The sequence below is a fragment of the Podarcis melisellensis genome, assembly GCF_964234715.1.
Source record: "Podarcis melisellensis genome assembly, chromosome: 15".
NCBI classification, from domain to species: Eukaryota; Metazoa; Chordata; class Lepidosauria; order Squamata; family Lacertidae; genus Podarcis; species Podarcis melisellensis.
The window spans coordinates 521,794-541,951 of NC_138532.1; the positions used below are offsets into that span (position 1 = coordinate 521,794).

At 46.8% G+C, this 20,158-nt stretch overlaps 1 protein-coding gene and 1 long non-coding RNA gene across 2 annotated transcripts in view; one reads left to right on the forward strand and one right to left on the reverse strand.

Annotated features, from left to right (window-relative positions):
• Window positions 1-20,158, forward strand: part of LOC309358312 — a 367,127-nt gene that overhangs the window by 292,517 nt on the left and 54,452 nt on the right. The window lies entirely within an intron of this gene.
• The window catches only part of PLEKHA2 (pleckstrin homology domain containing A2), a 96,447-nt gene that overhangs the window by 11,396 nt on the left and 64,893 nt on the right, over window positions 1-20,158 (reverse strand). Inside the window, exons 7-10 of the mRNA XM_081891075.1 lie at window positions 19,124-19,264; window positions 17,579-17,647; window positions 15,799-15,869; window positions 13,183-13,246 (exon numbers count right to left, since the gene is read on the reverse strand). Coding sequence (XP_081747201.1) covers window positions 13,183-13,246; window positions 15,799-15,869; window positions 17,579-17,647; window positions 19,124-19,264 — 345 coding nt within the window. The remainder of the gene's footprint in view (window positions 1-13,182; window positions 13,247-15,798; window positions 15,870-17,578; window positions 17,648-19,123; window positions 19,265-20,158) is intronic.

Consider the following 20,158-nt stretch of genomic DNA (forward strand, 5'->3'; position numbering starts at 1 on the left):
AAATACATAGAGCTGAAAGTGGAAGTTGGAAGAATGTCACTTCCCCCCATTTCAGCTCTATATAAGAACCTCAGAAGAGACTTCTGGATCAGGCCATTGGCCCACCTAGTCCACCATCCTGATCTCATAGTGGCCAACCAGACGCCTGTGGGAAACCTTCAAGCAGCACCTGAGTCGGAGAGCCCTGTCCCCTCCTGTGGTTTCCAGAAACATGATGGCCTCTGGCTGTGGAGGCAGAGCACAGACATTGTGGCGAGTTGCCCTGGATAGGCTTTTCCTCCATGCATTTGTCCAAGCCTCATTTAAAGCCCTGCAGTTGGTGGCCATCACTGCCTCCTGTGGCAGGGAGTTCCATAGTTTAACTCTTTCTTTTATCTGTCCTGAAACTTCCAACCTTCAGCTTCACTAGATGACCCTGAGCTATGAAGGAGGGAAAAATCTTTTTTCTATCCACTTTTTCCATGCATGCACCATTTTATAGTCTTGCAAACGAACCAGTTCATGCATGAGATTCACCGATACGATCATAGGTGGATGAATCACAGACAAATTACTACGTCCTTGTCTCAGCTCCTGAATTACCATTACCGAAATCTAGAAAATTTCCACTTCCTGCCTACCTTGGGAAACATCACATGCCTATTTATGACCTTTAGGTCCTCAGCCCTCCCATCTCGACTCATGGAGATAAAGGATACTCTATGGTGGTTCCACTCTCTCCATCCAGTGAGGGTATTTAAGGACGAAACAAGGAGGCAATTGGTTCCTTGCATAGAGCCAAAGCTAATGCAGACAAGCTTAATACTACTAACTGTCCGAAGGAAGAAAAGAATTCTGTAAGCCTAGAATTACAAGATCCGAAGAAGAGGTTATCGAATATAAGACTGAGTTTTCTACCCAAAATATAAGGACAGTAGAGCCTAGAAAACAATATTTAAAGACGCCCAACAGCTTCTTACCCCATAGAAAGACATCAGTGCAACTCCCTGTTCCCTTTTCAAGTGACATCGAAGTAGATGAGGAATTTGGCGCCTCTGACATTTTCTATGTCAACAACACCTAAAGAATTCTATGTTGCTGACAGTCTGGAGAAATCCAGACCTAATCTATATCTGGACCTTTGCCTAATGTTCCAAAAACTTATGAGAATGATCGACCTCTACGGTACTCCTGGCGAGACAGGATGGACAGAGCTTCCGAAGTCGAAGCTGGCTCTTTGTTGGCCAGCGATTCCCATTTTATAGCACATGCCTCATTAATACTCCCACAGCCACAGATAGAATCAACAGTCCTTCAATCAACCCAGGAGAGAGAGAGGGATTGACAGCTTACTAAACAGCTAACTCCCCACTTGGGGTGAGGTTGGTTGGGTTTTATCTTCTAGGGAAAATTACCCTATCAAACTTTCACCTCTTCCCCATACCATTCTGACCCAGGAGTCCTGGCCCAGGGATGACTTGTTAGTGAGGGGATCTTACCCCTCTATTGGGGAGGCTAGTATGGGGTCTGGGATTCCCGCTATTGAAGGGCTAGGGAAGAATGGTGGTGGGGCTAGATATCACTATCTGCGAAGGGTTTTGAGATGCAGTGATGCTCAAACCCCTTCCAATCTATGCCCCATCCCAAGGGACGAGGGTAGGGCAAGCAGGGTTTACCCACCTCCGTCATTGGTGTTGTGCAATGCCAGGTCCATAGGCAATAAAACCGCTACCATGCGTGACTTTTTTGTCTCTCAGGGGATTGACCTGGCTTGCGTGACGGAGACCTGGGTACGGGAAGGTGAAGTAGTCTCCCTACATGAGATAACACCTCCAGGTTTCTCTGTCCTCCATCAATCGCGGACTGTTTGTCAAAGAGGAGTATTGTTGTTAATCCGGGAGGATTGCTCTTTCAGGGCTCTGCCACCACCGGCGATCTCCGGCATTGAATGTGTTGGTCTTGTGGGGGCACCAGGGAGAGCTTGGCTGTCTGGCTGGTGTACCGACCACCCAGCGCACCAGCAGCCACCCCGTCAGACCTGCTGGAGGTGGCGGCGGGCTGGGTCTTGGAGTTCCCAAGCCTATTGGTTTTGGAAGACTTCAACGTCCATGCCGATGCCGCCCCCTCCTCACAGGCTCTGGACCTAGTAACTTCCATGGCAACGCTAGGGCTCTCCCAGTTTGTTTTGGGCCCCACTCATCAAGCAGGCCACATGCTGGATTTGATCTTTGGTGCTGGCATAGATGTGATCATGCTCCCCGCTGTGGAAGTGCCATGGTCTGATCTCTATGCTCTGAAAGCCAAGATTGACTTCCCGCTCCTCCCCTGCTCGGGTGGCGAGCCTATTTGGGCTTGCCCGCGAAGGCTGATGGATCTGGATAGATTCCGTCAGGCCTTGCGGGACCCTGCTCCTCCTGGCGACTCATTAGATGACCTTGTCGAGGACTGGAATAACCGGCTCTTGGCGGCCATCGATGAGATCGTGCCTAAGCGCCCTATGCGACCCCGTCGAAACCGGGCCCCTTGGTTTACTGAGGAGCTCTGGAAAATGAAGCGGGATCTCAGACAGCTAGAGCGAATATGGCAACGGACTCATGACGGAGCTTCAAGAGCATCTTATATGGCGCTTATGAAAGCCTATGAGATGGCTATGAAAGCTGCTAAGAAATCTTACTTCGCAGCTTCCATTGCATCCACTAGCTCTCGCCCAGCACAACTTTTTAGAATAGTTAGGTCGATAACGTACTTAGGAGGACAACCAAATTTAAGCACAAATTTGACCCACAGCTATGAGGCACTCGCGAGCTTTTTGCGGAGAACGTCCTGTTGCTCCACTGTGACCTCCCTGCCAATTTAGATACAGTGACAGAACTGGAGGCCCCTTGATTGTCTTCGGGTCCAGTGTTGGACCATTTCGATCGGATACTTCCTGCTGATGTGCATAGACTCCTCCAAGCTGGTAGGCCCACCACATGCCTCATCGATCTGTGCCCATCTTGGCTGATTAGGACATGTCCAGATGTCACATGGACCCCCCTGGCTGAAATTATCAATTTGTCCCTTGGCACGGGGATATTCCCAGGGAATCTGAAGGAAGCAGTTGTGTGTCCACTCTTAAGGAAAACTTCACTAGATCCTTTAGATCTATCCAATTACTGCCCAGTTTCAAATCTTCCATATCTGGGTAAGGTAATTGAGAGAGCAGTTGCTGAACAGCTTGGTAGGTTTCTGGAGGAAACATTGGCTTTAGGTCCATTTCAGTCCGTATTCTATCCTGGTTTTGGGACCGAGACGGCTCTGGTCGCCCTAACAGATGATCCCCGCAGACAACTGGATCGAGGCAGGTCGGGACTGCTGATTCTCTTAGATTTGTCAGCAGCTTTTGACACGGTCAATCATGATCTTCTGGACCACCGTCTCGCCAACGTGGGGATACAGGGCATAGCCCGTAAATAGCTGTGCTCTTTTATAGGGGACAGAGGGTGGCACTAGGGAGGGAGATGTCGTTGCGCCACTTCTTGGTGTGTGGAGTGCCGCAGGGTGCAATCCTCTCCCCGATGCTTTTTAACATCATTATGCACCCCCTTGCCCAGATTGTCCGGAGCTTTGGGCAGGGTTGTCACCAATATGCTGATGACACTCAGCTCTATCTGCTGATGGATGGCCATACCGACTCGACCCCGGACACACTGACCAGATGTTTGGAAGCTGTGGCTGGATGGTTTTGTGGGAGCCGATTGAAACTAAGTCCTTCGAAGACAGAGGTCCTCTGGCTGGGTCGGGATGGTATGGAGATGAGGGACCAACTCCCTTCTTTTGCGGGGGCCCAATTAGTGCCATTGCCTTCCGTTAAGAGTTTGGGTGTAATCCTTGAAGCCTCCCTTTCCATGGAGGTGCAGGTTACAGCAACAGCCAAGGCAACATTTCCTCCCTTTTGCCGCATCAAGAAGTTGGTCCCTTACCTTTTCCGCCCCGACGTGGCCACAGTGATCCATGCGGCGGTCACCTCCAGTCTTGACTACTGTAATTCGCTCTACGCGGGGCTGCCCTTGAAGCTGTCCCAGAAACTCCAGCGGGTGCAGAATGCTGCAGCAAGGCCCCTCTGCCATGGGAGCATATTCACCCAGTGCTTTCTCAGCTGTACTGGCTCCCGGTGGAGTATAGGGTCAGATTTAAGGTGCTGGTTTTGACCTTTAAAGCCCTTTGCGGCCTAGGAACCTCGTACCTACGGGACCGCCTCTCCCGGTATGCCCCACGGAGGACCTTAAGGTCAATAAATAGCAACACCCTAGAGGTCCCAGGCCCTAAGGAAGTCAGATTAGCCTCAACCAGAGCCAGGGCCTGGTGGAACGCTCTGTCTCATGAGACCAGGGCCCTGCGGGATCTGATTTCTTTCCGCAGGGCCTATAAGGCAGAGTTGTTCCGTCTGGCCTTTGGCTTGGAGTCAATTTGATTCCCTCCCCCTCTTTCTTTTTTCCTTTCTCCTCCTGTGAAAAGGCTGCATCTTAATGTTTTAATGTTGTATTTTAATCTTGGTTTTTAAATTGTATTTTAATCAACTTGTTTTTATTATTGATTATTAGCAGCCTTGAGCCCGGTCTTGGTTGGGGAGGGTGGGATATAAATTATTATTATTATTATTATTATTATTATTATTATTATTATTATTATTATTATTTGCCTTCCAAGGCTCAGATTAAATTCACCAGCTCCAACTTCTGCCAATATCTCTGGGAAGAGTAAAGTGACCCAAGGGGGGCACCAAATGTGCCTTTAGGCAGATAAAGGTTGGCAGCTCCCTGCATAAGAGTTTCAGACTCAAGGAGTCAGTCCCCGCTCAGCTAGGAAGCTCACTGGGGGTCCTTAGGCCCATCACTCTCTCACAGCTTAAATCTAACTCACAGGAGATAAAATTAGGCAGGTGAGGAGAGAACCATGGATGCCACACTTGGAGGCGCTTGGAGGAAAGGTGGGATACAGATTAAGTAAGTGTTTGTTCCTTTTACAGTACTGCCAAAGTACTACATCAGTGTAGCCGACATGCTGTCCTCTGGGTGTTATTGGACTACAATGCCCATGATCCCTGACCCCTGGCTGGGGCTGATGGGAGTTGTTGTCAACAGCATCCAGCAGGCACCATATTGGCTATCCCTCTGCCACAGCGGCCAGCCCCACTTCCTGCTGTGAACAGGTGTTGTGGGAGATGCTATGGCAGCGGCAAAGAGGTGGAGGTACAAGACTCAGCAAGAGCAGAAGCTTCTTTGCTGTTCAGGCCGGCCAGCAAGCTTTACATCCTGCTTTTCCTCCAAGAAGCTCTGGGTTGTGTACTTTGAACAGAATCCAAGCATTCCTGTGGTTTGTTGGCTGCAGGAATCAACCTTTTCTTCCTGTTCCACTGAATTCCCAGAAGGCCTCTGTCCCTGGCACTTTCCCACCTTGTTGGCCCAGCTCAAGAATGGGGAACCTCAAGCATGTGGGGAACCCCAAATGGGGCCCTCCAAGGCTTTCTATCTGGCCCTTCGGACTCTCCCCAGGCCACACGCTTCCTTGCCCTGCTTCATACCCGGAGGGTCTTTACCAGGTTGGCTAGAGGAGATACAGGGGGCTGCTACATCGATTGCCTAGGGATTCTCCAGATTTAGGAAGGAGAAAGTGTGTGTGAACAGTCGTTGCAGGAGAATGTCACAAGTGGGGTTTTTAAAGGAGGCACAAGGGGTTCCATATTAAGCTGAGGTATGGATGGGCCCTGAATCAAACTGCTGGGCCCTATACTGCCTGCTCTGAATGGCAGCTGTTGTCTTGCTAACCAATATATTTTTAACTTGAGACCCCAGGGACGGAATCTGCTTACTTCTACGAACCAAACATATGATCTCTTGCTTCTGAACCAAAGTGCTGCCCAACATGATGTTGGCATGCTCTCATGCACAAGACCTTACCACACAGTTATGTGACTGATAAACAAAACTCAGCCAGGTGCAACTCCCTGACATGTGCATAGAACAGCAATCTGCTTTGCAAAAACCATTCTGAAAAAACATATTTCCACCTGCCCCTATTATTCTGATCTTCTCTCATGGTTAGAGCATCTGCTTTGTATGCAGAAGGTCCTTGGCATCTCAGGTAGGGCTAGGAGAACTCTGAAGAGCTGCTGCCATTGACAGCACCGAGCAAAATGAAGCAGCAGTATGACTAAGCGCAAGGTACCTTCCTATGTTCCAAATCTGAGTGAACTCTATCAAAACAAACTGAAAATATTCCACATATAGAGGCTGGTGGGGGCTGACACACAGCTCTGGTGCTGTCCAACATCTGATGCTCCTTGAGTTGTCAGAGACTTGAAGTGGCCACCTTCTCTACCCTTGGGGGCTAATCCAAATGCTAGGCTAGAACACCCCCACGACCCCTCACAAACAGCCAGGCAGAGGGGGAGCACATGTTTGCATATGGCTGGCGTCAGGCATAGACATGGCTGGGGACCCAGCGAGGGCCCACAGTCCACCAGGGACCCCCGGAGAAGAGCACGTTGGAGCCTCTCTAGACTGGCAGACTGGGAGGCTGTGGGAAGCCCTGTGCACAGAATATCAGTCTGTTCGCAGAAGCTATGGCAGTTAAAATGTTACATAGCCAGGTTTTAGAGGGCCTCTCCAGACTGGCAGTGGTCCCTTGGCCCTTCCAGAATGGGCATGACACAGCAACGCAATGCCTGCAAAACACACACAGAGATCTGACTGGGCTGTGCTTTGATGCAGACATGCGGTTGCTGGTCCCCAGTAATGGCACCCTGGAGTCATACTGCCCATGTCCTCCTCGGAACACGCAGTTGTAGTCACCCATGCTTTTCTCCTGCTAGCAGCAGCCAATGATACATACATTGATATATTATGGGGAAAGGAGGCAGATGATGAAGTGAAGATGCCAGATTCGGGCAACATCCTGTATTTGCCTTAACATGAAGATGGATCCTATTTGTTATTTTCCCTTGCATTACAGTTGCTTTGAGGGTGTGTCTGGAGGATAAGGCCACTAACCACAAGGCCTATGTTCTATCCCAGCTGACTACCAGCTGAGGGGAATCACAAGCGGAAAGAGTGGCACTCAGGTCTTGCTGGCGAGCTTCCCATGGGCATCTGGCGGCCACTGCAGAACATAATGCTGGACTAGACAGACCTTAGGAATGGTCTCACAGGCTCTTCTTATGTCCATGGGACACCCATGTCCCAAGAGGAGCAGCTGGTCTCTATTTTCTGGAACTTGTCTCTGGAAAAACTACTGCCCACATTTCTGGACTTTGCAGGATACCTTGAGATGCTAAAATTCACCCAGAAGGATCGTAGCTCAGTGGAAGAGCATCTGTTTTGCATGCAGAAGGTTCCAGGTTCAATCCTGGCCATCTCTGGGTATGGATGCCTGACATCCTAGAGAGCCACTGCCAATCAGTGTGGACAATAATGAGCTCCAGGGACCAATGAGTTTGACTCAGGATAAAGCTCTTATTCTATATTCCTAATGGTCTCAAAACTGAGGTGCTAAAATCTTCACTCCTGCCCTCCCCCCAAAATTTCTAAAATATCTTAATACTAATACTAATGATGTTAATTATATTGGTGGTGGCAGGTATGGGATTATGCCCCAAAATCTGGTGATGGCCAATCAACCTTAAAAGGAAATCAAATTCACAGAGGATAAAGTTACAAATTGCTTTGAGTTGTGATGGCCATATGCCACAACATGCCAATGAATACCAGCCAAAGGAGAACACAAGTGGAAGAGGGCTGCTGGTGGGCTTCCTTCCCATAAGCTACTTTAGGAAACAGGATGCCGAATGAGCATTGGCTTTGAGCTCTTCCTATGTTCGTAGGGCGGCATACAGGATTCTCCGCTATTTTATCCTCACAAATCTGTGAGACAAGTTAGGCTGAAAGAGAGCATCAGCCCATCCAACATCATCCCATGAGCCTCTTGGTTGAGTGGGGCTTTGAGCCCAGGTCTCCTTGGCTAGTCTGACTCTCTTAGCACGACTCCACAGGTGCACATACAGGGAGCAGCCTGCCCATGAATAGCAAGGAATAGTGCACTGCACAGCTTGAGGTATATGCTGGACTCTTGAGCACCCTGTGCAAAACCCCAACTCTGTCCACTTTCCTTGTTGCTGAAGGCTCTAAGCCAGGAAACAGGGAAGCTGTTGCCCTCTGGGTGTCATTGGACCACGAATCTCATAAGCCTTAGGCATTGTGGCCAAAGGGCAGAGATGGTGGGAGGGCCAGTTGTTCCCTATCTTTACTAGAAATGGCTGACCTGTGCAGTTCTCCAATGTACAGTTCTCGTCCGTGGAGATTGCACAAAGTAGCTTTCAGGTGGATTACGTATTTAGGAAGCTTCCTCCCCAATGGTGCATAACACAGGAAACATAAATGGAGAAGTCTTCTTCAAAGAAGACCTAGACCAGCTCTACCACACACTGTACATGTGAACAATCCCCATCTTTATGGTTCTCTTTTGCACCTGCACAAATAACTTTCACTATAAATATGATGGAATGGAGAAGTGAAATAGCTGCAAAAGCAGGCTGCCCTTGGTATGGAGGGCCCCAGAGGCCAAAAAGGAACTGTGTATAAAGTCTCAGCTCACTCAACCCTTTCTGCTTGAAAGGTTGTCAGCAAAGCATCCTGTTTGGCAGGGCAAGACCAGAGTTAACTGTCAAGGGCTAAATTTACTGTAGAGAAAAATAAACTTAAAAACAAACACAGTCTTCCCAACTGGGAACCAATTCTGAAATTGCATAATGTGTGCTGATCACTTGAGGACCAGTATACACTGATGTAGGGACACGGGTGGCACTGTGGGTTAAACCACAGAACCTAGGACTTGCCGATCAGAAGGTCGGTGGTTCAAATCCCCGTGACAGGGTGAGCTCCCGTTGCTCGGTCCCTGCTCCTGCCAACCTAGCAGTTTGAAAGCACGTCCAAGTGCAAGTAGATAAATAGGTACCGCTCCGGCGGGAAGGTAAATGGCGTTTCTGTGCGCTGCTCTGGTTCACCAGAAGCGGCTTAGTCATGCTAGCCACATGACCCGGAAGCTGTACACCAGCTCCCTCGGCCAATAAAGCGAGATAAGCGCTGCAACCCAAGTCGGTCAAAACTGGACCTAATGGTCAGGGGTCCCTTTACCTTTACACACTGATGTAATTTATCACTATAGAAATATTCTGGTTAGATAGTAGGCATGGATGGAATTGCCAATTTTGGCTTCTCTCAAGTTTCTCATTTCCACATTGGTTTGTGGTATTTTTTAACCAGTCATAAAAATTCATCAGCATTTTAGTGCAAATTTATTCTAATATACACATTTATGTATGGAATTTCATTGAGTCAGTGTATCTAAGGTAAAGGTAAAGGTACCCCTGCCCGTACGGGCCAGTCTTGACAGACTCTAGGGTTGTGCGCTCATCTCACTCTAGAGGCCGGGAGCCAGCGCTGTCCGCAGACACTTCCGGGTCACGTGGCCAGCGTGACGAAGCTGCTCTGGCGAACTGGCACCAGAGCAGTGCACGGAAACGCCGTTTACCTTCCCGCCGGAGCGGTACCTATTTATCTACTTGCCCTTTGACATGCTTTTGAACTGCTAGGTGGGCAGGAGCTGGGACCAAACGACGGGAGCTCACCCTGCCACAGGGATTCGAACCGCCGACCATGCGATCGGCAAGTCCTAGGCGCTGAGGTTTTACCCACAGCGCCACCCGCGTCCCTGTCTCTATATCTATCTATCTATCTATCTATCTATCTATCTATCTATCTATCTATCTATCATCTATCTATCTATATCTATATCATCTATCTATCATCTATCTATCTATATCATCTATCTATCATCTATCTATCTATCTATCTATCTATCTATCTATCTATCTATCTATCATCTAATCATCTATCATCATCTATCTATCTATCATCTATCTATCTATCATCTATCTATCTATCTATCTATCTATCTATCTATCTATCTATCTATCTATATCTATCTATCTATCATCTATCTATCATCTATCTATCTATCTATCTATCTATCTATCTATCTATCTATCATCTATCTATCTATCTATCTATCTATCTATCATCTATCTAATCTATCTATCTATCATCTATCTAATCTATCTATCTATCTATCTATCTATCTATCTATCTATCATCTATCTATCTATCTATCTATCATCTATCTAATCTATCTATCTATCATCTATCTAATCTATCTATCTATCTCTATCTATCTATCATCCATCTATCATCTATCTATCATCTATCTATCTATCTATCTATCTATCATCTATCATCTATCTATCTATATCTATCTATCTATCATCTATCTATCTATCATCTATCTATCTATCTATCTATCATCTATCTATCTATCTATCATCTATCATCTATCTATCTATCATCTATCTATCTATCTATCATCTATCTATCTATCTATCTATCTATCTCTCTCTCTCTCTCTCTCTCTCTCTCTCTCTCTCTCTCTCTATCTATCATCTATCTATCTATCTATCTATCTATCTATCTATCTATCTATCATCTATCTATCCATCATCTATCTATCATCTATCTATCTATCTATCTATCTATCTATCTATCTATCTCTATCTATCATCTATCTATCTATCATCTATCTATCATCATTATCTATCTATATCTATCTATCTATCTATCTATCTATCTATCTATCTATCTATCTATCATCTATCTATCTATCTAATCTATCATCTATCTATCTATCTATCTATCTATCTATCATCATCATCTATCTATCATCTATCTATCTATCAATCATCCATCCATCTATCTATCTATCTATCTATCATCTATCTATCTATCTATCATCTATCTATCTATCTATCTATCTATCTATCATCTATCTATCTATCTAATCTATCTATCTATCTATCTTCTATATCTATCTAATCTATCGTATATATTCGTAACACAGACTTTCCAAATATGTATGTTATTTTTTGTATGTTATTTCCCCCAATACATGTATCTTTACGCAGAGGCAGTTTTAGGGGAGCGTGACCAGTACAGTACTGGGTGCTACATTGCAGGGACAAGACAACAATGCTCTAGAACAGAGTGCAAGAGGTGGGGGGGGCACTAAATTTTAGCACTGAACAGGGTGCTGCTGAAATTTGAGAGCCTAAAGTCCGCCCCTGCTTTATGCACACTACTGTATTATATGCATTTTCCTACATGCTACTTGGCTGGAGAACTGCAATGCAAAATTTGAAGAAGTGTAAATTTTGAAGAATGCCTGTGTTTCAGTTCTCATACTGTTTTAGAAAAATGTAAATTTGCTAGGTTTACTTTTAAACATTAACTGAATCGAATTTCTCCCCCATCTCTACACAGAGGAGTCTTCTGAGGACTATGACTCATCAAATGCAGCACAGAGATATTCTGAGGGATGTTCTGGGGTGCAGGTAGACCCTGGTGTGATGGACAGACCATTGGGTCATCCTCCTGGAGGCTCTTCGCCAATCACAGCAGGGAGGAGAAACGGCCCATCAGGAGAGAGTGAGGAGGGTAAAGAGAGAAGCTGGCATTCTAACTGGCAGGGCCTGGTCCAGGGAAGTAGCTAAGGGTGTGTGGGGCAGAATTAACTGGTTTAATTTCCTCATGTGGAGCGAAGAGGGCTAGAGATGTTTTACAGGCAGAGTAAAAGCAGATAGCCATTCTAGGAAGAAATAGACTTAATAGAAGCAGTTCTGTTGTGGAGGTAAGAGTTCTTGTTTAAACCTGAAACAGTATTTCTGACAGAAAATAAGTATTATGCCTTTAACAGCAAAGCCGTCAAGGTTTATCCTTCATGCTGTGTTTATTAATAATAATTAAAAGATCAATTCCATTGTGCCGCAACTTCAAGGATAAAGTTGTCACAGGAGCCTCTATAGCTGCAGATTTACATTATAGGCTACCACATTAAGTTAAAACATGAATTATTGGTTGTTATAGACAGGGAGAGACCAAGGCTAAAAAACCCTAGACTTGGTCGTGTTTCCCCTTTCCCATCTGTCGGTGCATGAACAGCAGTTGGCCACATGTCAGCCAGGCTCTTTGGGCTGCTGGTACCGTATTTTTCGCTCCATAAGACGCACCTTTTCCCTCCTAAAAAGTAAGGGAAAATGTGTGTGCGTCTTATGGTGCGAATGCAGGGGGGAGGCAGGCAGGAAAAGCCCCCAAGAGCCGCACACAAGCTCCTTACGGCTCTTGCGGGCTTTTCCCCAGGAGGGAGAAGGGACTGACGTGGCCAGTCAGTCCCTTCTCCCTCCTCATAGAAAAGCCCGCAGGAGCCCGCGCACCCTTTAAAGAGTGCGCCGCTCTTGGGGGCTTTTCCCCGAGGAGAAAAGCCCCCAGCAGCTGCACGCTCCTTAAAGGGTGCTGCTTTAGCCGGCCGGGAGAGGATGCACGCGGCTAAAGCAGCCAGGACAGCGAGCGGAACCATCCCGCTGGTTGTCTTGGCTTCTGCCATAGCTGTGCACAGCTTCTCCCGGCCGGAGAGGCTGCGTGCAGCTAAAGCAGCCAGGACAGAAACTAAGCCAGCCAGCGGGATGGTTTCGCTCACTCTCTTGGCTTCTGCCATAGCCACGCACAGCCTCTCCCGGAAGCCAGAGGAAGCCAGGACAGCGAGCGGGATCCTGCTGGCTTTGCTCTTTAGGGCTGGGGGCAAAACCCGGGCTTCCCCCGGCAGCCCCGAGAAGCTCTGGGAGAAGCGGACAGGTTGTGCGCAGCCTGTCCGCTGCTCTTTGGGGCTGGGGAAATAATATTTTTTCTTGATTTTCCCCTCTAAAAACTAGGTGCACCTTATGGTAAGGTGCATCTTATGGAGTGAAAAATACGGTAATTCTTAAGTCTCCCTCAAGAGGAAGTCAGAGAAAGCTGAGGAGATTCCAGAGCTCCTGGCCATCTTCCCCCATCCCAGCTTTATGCCAGCATTCTCCAACCTGGTGCCCTGCAGATGGTTTTGGACTGCAACTCCCATCAGGCCCAGTCAATGCAGCCGTCTGACCTGGAAGAAGGCAAAGGAGTCTTAAAGGGTCCCTGATGCCAGACTTCCTAACGGATTTTCTCTCCAAGAAACCCCTAGGATGCTTCCCCAAAACTGCCCTATCTGCCAAGTCTCCACTGGTCAGTAAGGAGGGTATTTTACCTGGATATAGAAGGTCCTGTAGCTCGTTGTGATTTCAAAGAGATTGTCCCGCATTAGAAGATCACTAGAAAACACAGAAGGAAAAGCCAACCTGTTGAGACCACACTTTTCTTCTTTAAGTGAGTTATTTTACAAAAGTGTTGCAGTATTCCTTTGGCAAGACATTATATGGCTAATGCACCATGTCATGAGACAAAGGTTCTTAAGAGCAGGAGCAGTAAAGCAAGGACTGCAAGGCCTACACAATCATTCATTAACTGCTAACTGTTAACAGCAAACTGCTGAATCATTATGACTCATTACAACTCTGGTAGATGAAGGGAACGCAGTGGATGTAGCCTACCTTGATTTCAGCAAGGCATTTAACAAGGTGCCCCATGATATTCTTATAAAGAAGCTGGTAAAATGCGGTCTTGACTATGCTACCACTCAGTGGATTTGTAACTGGCTGACTGACCAAACCCAAAGGGTGCTCATCAATGGTTCCTCTTCATCCTGGAGAAGAGTGACTAGTGCCACAGGGTTCTGTCTGGGGCCCAGTCTTATTCAACATCTTTATCAACAACTTGGATGATGGACTCAAGGGCATCCTGATCAAATTTGCAGATGACACCAAACTGGGAGGGGTGGCTAACACCCCAGAGGACAGGATCACACTTCAAAACGACCTTGACAGATTAGAGAACTGGGCCAAAACAAACAAGATGAATTTTAACAGGGAGAAATGTAAAGTATTGCACTTGGGCAAAAAAAAGGAGAGGCACAAATACAAGATGGGTGACACCTGGCTTGAGAGCAGTTCATGTGAAAAGGATCAAGGAGTCTTGGTTGACCACAAACTTGACATGAGCCAACAGTGTGACGCGGCAGCTAAAAAAGCCAATGCAATTCTGGGCTGCATCAATAGGAGTATAGCATCTAGATCAAGGGAAGTAATAGTGCCACTGTATTCTGCTCTGGTCAGAACTCACCTGGAGTACTGTGTCCAGTTCTGGGCACCACAGTTCAAGAAGGACACTGACAAACTGGAACGTGTCCAGAGGAGGGCAACCAAAATGGTCAAAGACCAGGAAACGATGCCTTATGAGGAACGGCTAAGGGAGCTGGGCATGTTTAGCCTGGAGAAGAGGAGGTTAAGGGGTGATATGATAGCCATGTTCAAATATATAAAAGGCTGTCACATAGAGGAGGGAGAAAGGTTGTTTTCTGCTGCTCCAGAGAAGCGGACACGGAGCAATGGATCCAAACTACAAGAAAGAAGATTCTACCTAAACATTAGGAAGAACTTCCTGACAGTAAGAGCTGTTCGACAGTGGAATTTGCTGCCATGGAGTGTGGTGGAGTCTCCTTCTTTGGAGGTCTTTAAGCAGAGGCTTGACAACCATATGTCAGGAGTGCTCTGATGGTGTTTCCTGCTTGGCAGGGGGTTGGACTCGATGGCCCTTGTGATCTCTTCCGACTCTATGATTCTATGATCTACAGGATGACTCATTCTCTCAATAGATTTGCATCCTGTTTGCAGGCATTCCCAGTGTAGTGCCTGGGCCTGTGTGTCTTGTTGCAGACAGAGTGGCTCCAGGACTCCGTTTAATCCGTGACTATGATTGTGGCTCTGTGAAGAGTCAGATAGCTGCTATGAGCACTCTGTGTATGCTCTTCATCTATGCTGTTTCTGAACAAGTTTATTTTCTTAAGTAAAAGTTTTATTCGGTTTATGAAGAAGATTCTGTGTTGATTAATTTACCGCTGCGCGACACACCATGTAATAGGAATACACACATGCCAGCAAAAAACAAAAGTTCTCCCACACTATTAAGTTATCTTCTGGAACACAAAATAAACCTGCAACCACCAGTGAGAGAACAGCTGCTTTGCCTGCAGAAATTCCAAGTTTCCCTTCCCAGCATGACCTACCCGGACCCTGAGATCATCTTCTGAGCCTCTTCATCATGTGCCTCCTCCAGAAGAGGTCTGGAGGGCGGCAACACAAGAACAGGCCTTTTCTGCAGTGGCTCCCATTTGTGGAATGCTCTTATACATCTTTAGGCACCAGTCAAAAATAACATTTAAATGTATTGGGGGGTCATTGGTTTGTTTTTTGTTCTTATTTTTATTATGTATCTTATGTTTTTATATTGTAATTTTATTTTGTGAACTGTATACAAATTTGAAGAAGAAGAAGACGTAATGAGAGAGACTTGGTTTAGGTCCATGGTCTGTAAGAGAGGGTTTAAACTTCTATTCCCCTCTGAATCACATCACTCCCCCCACTTTAAGCCTTTTCCTTAACTATTCCATGATGAGACACCTGACTAGACAAGCTGAAGTTCCATTTGTGTCGGGCAAGAGAGGAACTGCAAAGGGGTGACAGAGCTCTTCCTAGCAATCTTAGCAGCGATCTTTTCTTTTTAAAGTCCCATATTTACAGGGTATATACCACTTTTCATCCCTGTGCAATTGCCAAGTAATTGGGGCTGCCGCTATCTCTATCTCTCCAGTAAGGTGCTGGGGCCCCCAAAACTTTGGGTCTCACTGGTCCTCACAGACAGAACCTGCAGAAGTTTGCTCCAAGTGCCAATGCCAAATATAAAACCCAGCTGGAAACAAAAGCCATACCCGGATTTCACTAGACATTCATGAGTCTTCAGCACATCCTTCAGGAGGATTGATCGCAACGGCTCTTTGTCCTGAGGAGACAAGCAAAACAGATGCCAGGTAGTTGAACTGTCAGCAATGAGAGCAGAAAATCTAGGCAAGAGCAGTTAATGGAGCCATTGAGTTGGCAGATGAGCTTCTGGGGAGCTGGTGGCAAGAGTAACAAGGTTACAACTTTTGAGCATTTTAGTAGGAAAAAAGTTAAGTAATGGGGCTTGTGTATACATGATAGAACTGTACAAAGCTGTACATAGAGGCAACAGAAGCTTTTCCAGACCTTGGGCTAGAAGCCAAGCATTGGAAGATTCAGGATAGACAAAAGGAAAAACTCCTTTGCACAGCGCTGAGTTGAACGAAGGAATTCACTACCACAAGATGTAGTGATAGTTGCCCAACAGGATGTCTTGAAAAGGAGGTTCAAAACATTTGCCGAGTGTAAGGCTTCTCCATGGTGGCTAGTCATGACGTGGCTGCATGCAACCCCCAGGAATAGTTACTGGGAGCACAGTTTGTAAAGTATGGCTGTGCTTATGTCCTGTCTGCTTGCATCTGGCTGCCCATAGTGAGAAAAGGATCTTAACTGGATGTACCTTTAGCCTGAAACAGCAGCATTCCTCTTTGGTACTTATGACCATAAAGCAACTTCTCTTTTAGTCACCTTAACCTGCAATTGTCCAAACCTGACTCCCTCACAGCAGTCACACAGCATGGGTGGAGAATGAGATCCAGCTTGCTGACCAGACCCTTCTCTCTCCCACCCACCCTCCTTGGTGGACAGGGGGGCCCAGCCGCTGAGGTCACAGTGTCATCATGGGAACTGCTCTGGCCCGCGCCATTTCTAAACAAACTGTGTGCAGAGCTTTGCAGGCACCTCTGGTCCGATGACGGGCAGCACAAACCCACTTTCAGCCCAGTTGCAGCTTTACTACACCTGCACCTGATGCCACCATGCACAGGAGTTGTGGCCGGCAATTTCCCACCACAGACATAGCAGATTCACATCAGCCTCCCTTTTTTGCTTAATGGAAAACAGGCATTTGTCCTGAAGGAACTGGGGCCCCTTGCACCAGTCACGAGAGCAGCCAAGAGCAAATGGCAATTCTCAAAAGGCACAGCAGCCTGGCTTCCCTCAGGGGTCACCACTCTGGCTCCTGCAGCAGCCGGAACACAATGCCTGCAAAGCTTTTCAATGATGCACTCTGACTCTAAGCTTTTTTAAAAAAATAAACTTAAAAATCAAGTCTCTATCCCAGAGGTTGTCAACCTGGTCCCTACTGCCCACTAGTGGGCATTTCAGGATTCTAGGTGGGTGGTAGGGGGTTCTATGACACAAGCTGAATCCTTCTTCCATCGAGCACTTGTGGGCAGTAAGGAAATTTTGCCATCAAGAAAGATGCATTAGTGGGTGGTGGGTATAAAAAGGTTGACTACCCCTGCTCTAGCCCTTCTAGAAAGAAAGTTACAGAGCAAAATCTGCAGTTACGTTTTAAGCAATTTCTGAAAAATGAAGGTGAATGTGGAGTAGCCAACCAGAACGTTCCCTGTTGCTGTCTTTAGGAGGAAGGGCAGGATGCCAAGGGTGGCTGTTTCTCTAGTTTTGCGCTGTGCCATGTTCCTTGTGGCAGCCCACTTTTGTGCTGCACCTGCCCCATCACAGCCATTTTGTGACTGGCACCAGAAGCACTCTCTCAAAATGCAAAATGTGCCCACTGGTCCAAAAAGGTTGGTGCCCTCGGCTTACCTGCTCACACTTGAAGTAACTGATGGAAAAGTCATCCAGGGTGAAATACCGCCGTTTCCAGCTCTTCCTCTAAAAGACAGAAACAACCCCTTTTGGATGCTGATATAGTCTATCAAAGTCTTCCACAGCTGTCCCAAACACTCCACATCACAAGAGCCTGTGATCTTGCTCTCTGCACCATACAGACTTAACCTGTGTGATTTGCTACCACCAGGTTAGATAGCTTTTCAAAACAACATACAAGAATGGATAGTTACAGATAGGTAGCCGTGTTGGTCTGCCATAGTCAAAACAAAAAAAATTCCTTCCAGTAGCACCTTAAAGACCAACTAAGTTAGTTCTTGGTATGAGCTTTCGTGTGCATGCACACTTCTTCAGATGAAGAAGTGTGCATGCACACGAAAGCTCATACCAAGAACTAACTTAGTTGGTCTTTAAGGTGCTACTGGAGGGATTTTTTTTGTTTCAAGAATGGATAGTTTCGGGATGGGATTCCTCACCCACAGGCATAATAACGAAGTAGAGCCCTTGTGTACAGAGGCTCTGAATGGTCAGTGTTGGGGACAAGCAGAGGACAGCATGGGAACCAGACCCCTATCGGGACTGGGGGAATCCCTGCAGATGTTGTTGGACTACAACTCTGAGCATTCCTGATGGTTGGCTGTCCTGGCTGGGGCTGATGGGAGTTGGAGGCCAGCGTATCCACTCAAAAGGGTCTCTCACAGGTCCGGCCCTACCATTAGACAGGATGTGGCAGCTGTCCCAGGTGGAATGTTTTTGTCTTGAAATGACAGAAAACTGGTAGCTATTTTAAATTTACTATTGATGTATTTTTACTGCCAGATGAGGAGGGGAGGTGCTTATGAAATGTGCTGTCTCAGGTGCCAAGATAACTTAGGTACCATGACTATAACTTGAGGGGGTGAGGTGGGGGCTACAGATAGGTGAATTTCTCAGTTTCACTTTCTCTCAGTCTTCAGTTCAGTTCTCCACATTTCCTCATGAGTTTGTAAAATGTATTTTTAAAAGTCCTCATAAAGATTTATCAGCATTTTAGTGCAAATCTCTCCTAATATACACTGTTTTTATTTAACTTTGCCAAATATACACTTTCACATTTCCCCCCACTAACGTATGTGCATTTCACTGCACACTTTACCTGAGTATATGTATTTTTGTGCATACTGCCTGGCTAGAGAGTGTCATTGCAAAACTCAGAGAATTTCAAAATTTCAAAAGAAACACTGTGTTTTGTTATGCAGTATTTCAGATAGTGCAAATTAAGTGGGCTCAGCTTCAGATGTGAACCAAAACAGATTTCTTCCCCATCCCTAGAGACCTGACACTGTTTGCTACTCCATCTCAGGCAGCAAAATGCTGTGGGGCTACCTGGAATTCTCTCCAGGAGTCACCACAACCACCTTCATGTTCAGTCCCCCCGCCGCCGCAAGCCTCACCGGACGATTTCATCACCCACAACGGAAGCACCAGGTTTTAAAACCCAGCACCACTTCATCACCAAGGCCGGCCAGGGCAGAGACCTACCACATTCCCCTGCTTGACACAGTATCCGCTCTTGAGGACGGGTGGCCCAGGTGGCGTTTTGGTACTGGGGATGTAACTCTGGGACCGTTTCAGAAGAGGATGCACTGCTGGCTCGCCGCTTTCGGAGCCATCCCCTCCATTCTAGAAGAGAAGAGGAGCAGGGAGAAAACACACACACCAAGAATCAGGCCGCCACTGAGGCTGGACAGGAAAGGAACACTGGTCATCTGTTTTGCCAAAGTCCCATAACTGCCACACAAGACCCCAAGAGTCAAACTATATACAACACTTGTATGCAATTTGTCATTAGTAAACTGCAGGCATAGGGGCCTTGGTCAGGATTGGGACCGTGGTTTGTGGGGGCAGGAGGTTAATAGGTGCCTTACTCCTTACCTATTATAAATGAGAGCTCCCTCTTCCCCACAATTCAAACAGCAGACGATTCCTACTTCAGCATAGGAACTTTGTACCAAGCCAGATGACTGGTCTATTTAATCCGGTACTGTCTACACTGATGGGCAGCAGCTTTCTGGGGTTGCAGACAGGGGTCTCTCCCAGTCCTACTTGGAGCAGAGCAGATGGCCTAACTGAGCTCCTTCCCGAAATAGGTGGAAGCAGGAAGCAAAGGGATACAGCCTGCTACTCCTAACTCTAGGGTCCCAGTTTGCATCAGTCTGCAAAATCCACTCATGTAATGGCACTACTGCTTCCTGAATAAATGGCATCTGGCCCAGTTTGCCCCTTCTTTATGGTCAGTTATGTGGATAAAATTAATTGAGAGCCAAGCCAAGGTGGCGCAGAAGGGAGCGCTGGGAGCAGTTTGTAGTCCATCGGACAAGGGCTTCTGACTCCCAGATTATTAACAATACCAACAACTGAAAGATTTTCCTCTTCCAAATTAGGCTGCTGAATCAAACCAAGTTTAGGTGGTGTATCTGTATCAAGGAGATTTCAAAACTAGCATTAGAGGCCGCTGAGCCAGTCAGATCCGTTCCTTTGTAAGATAGTGTCCTCAGCTGACCAGCTAGTTGCCAC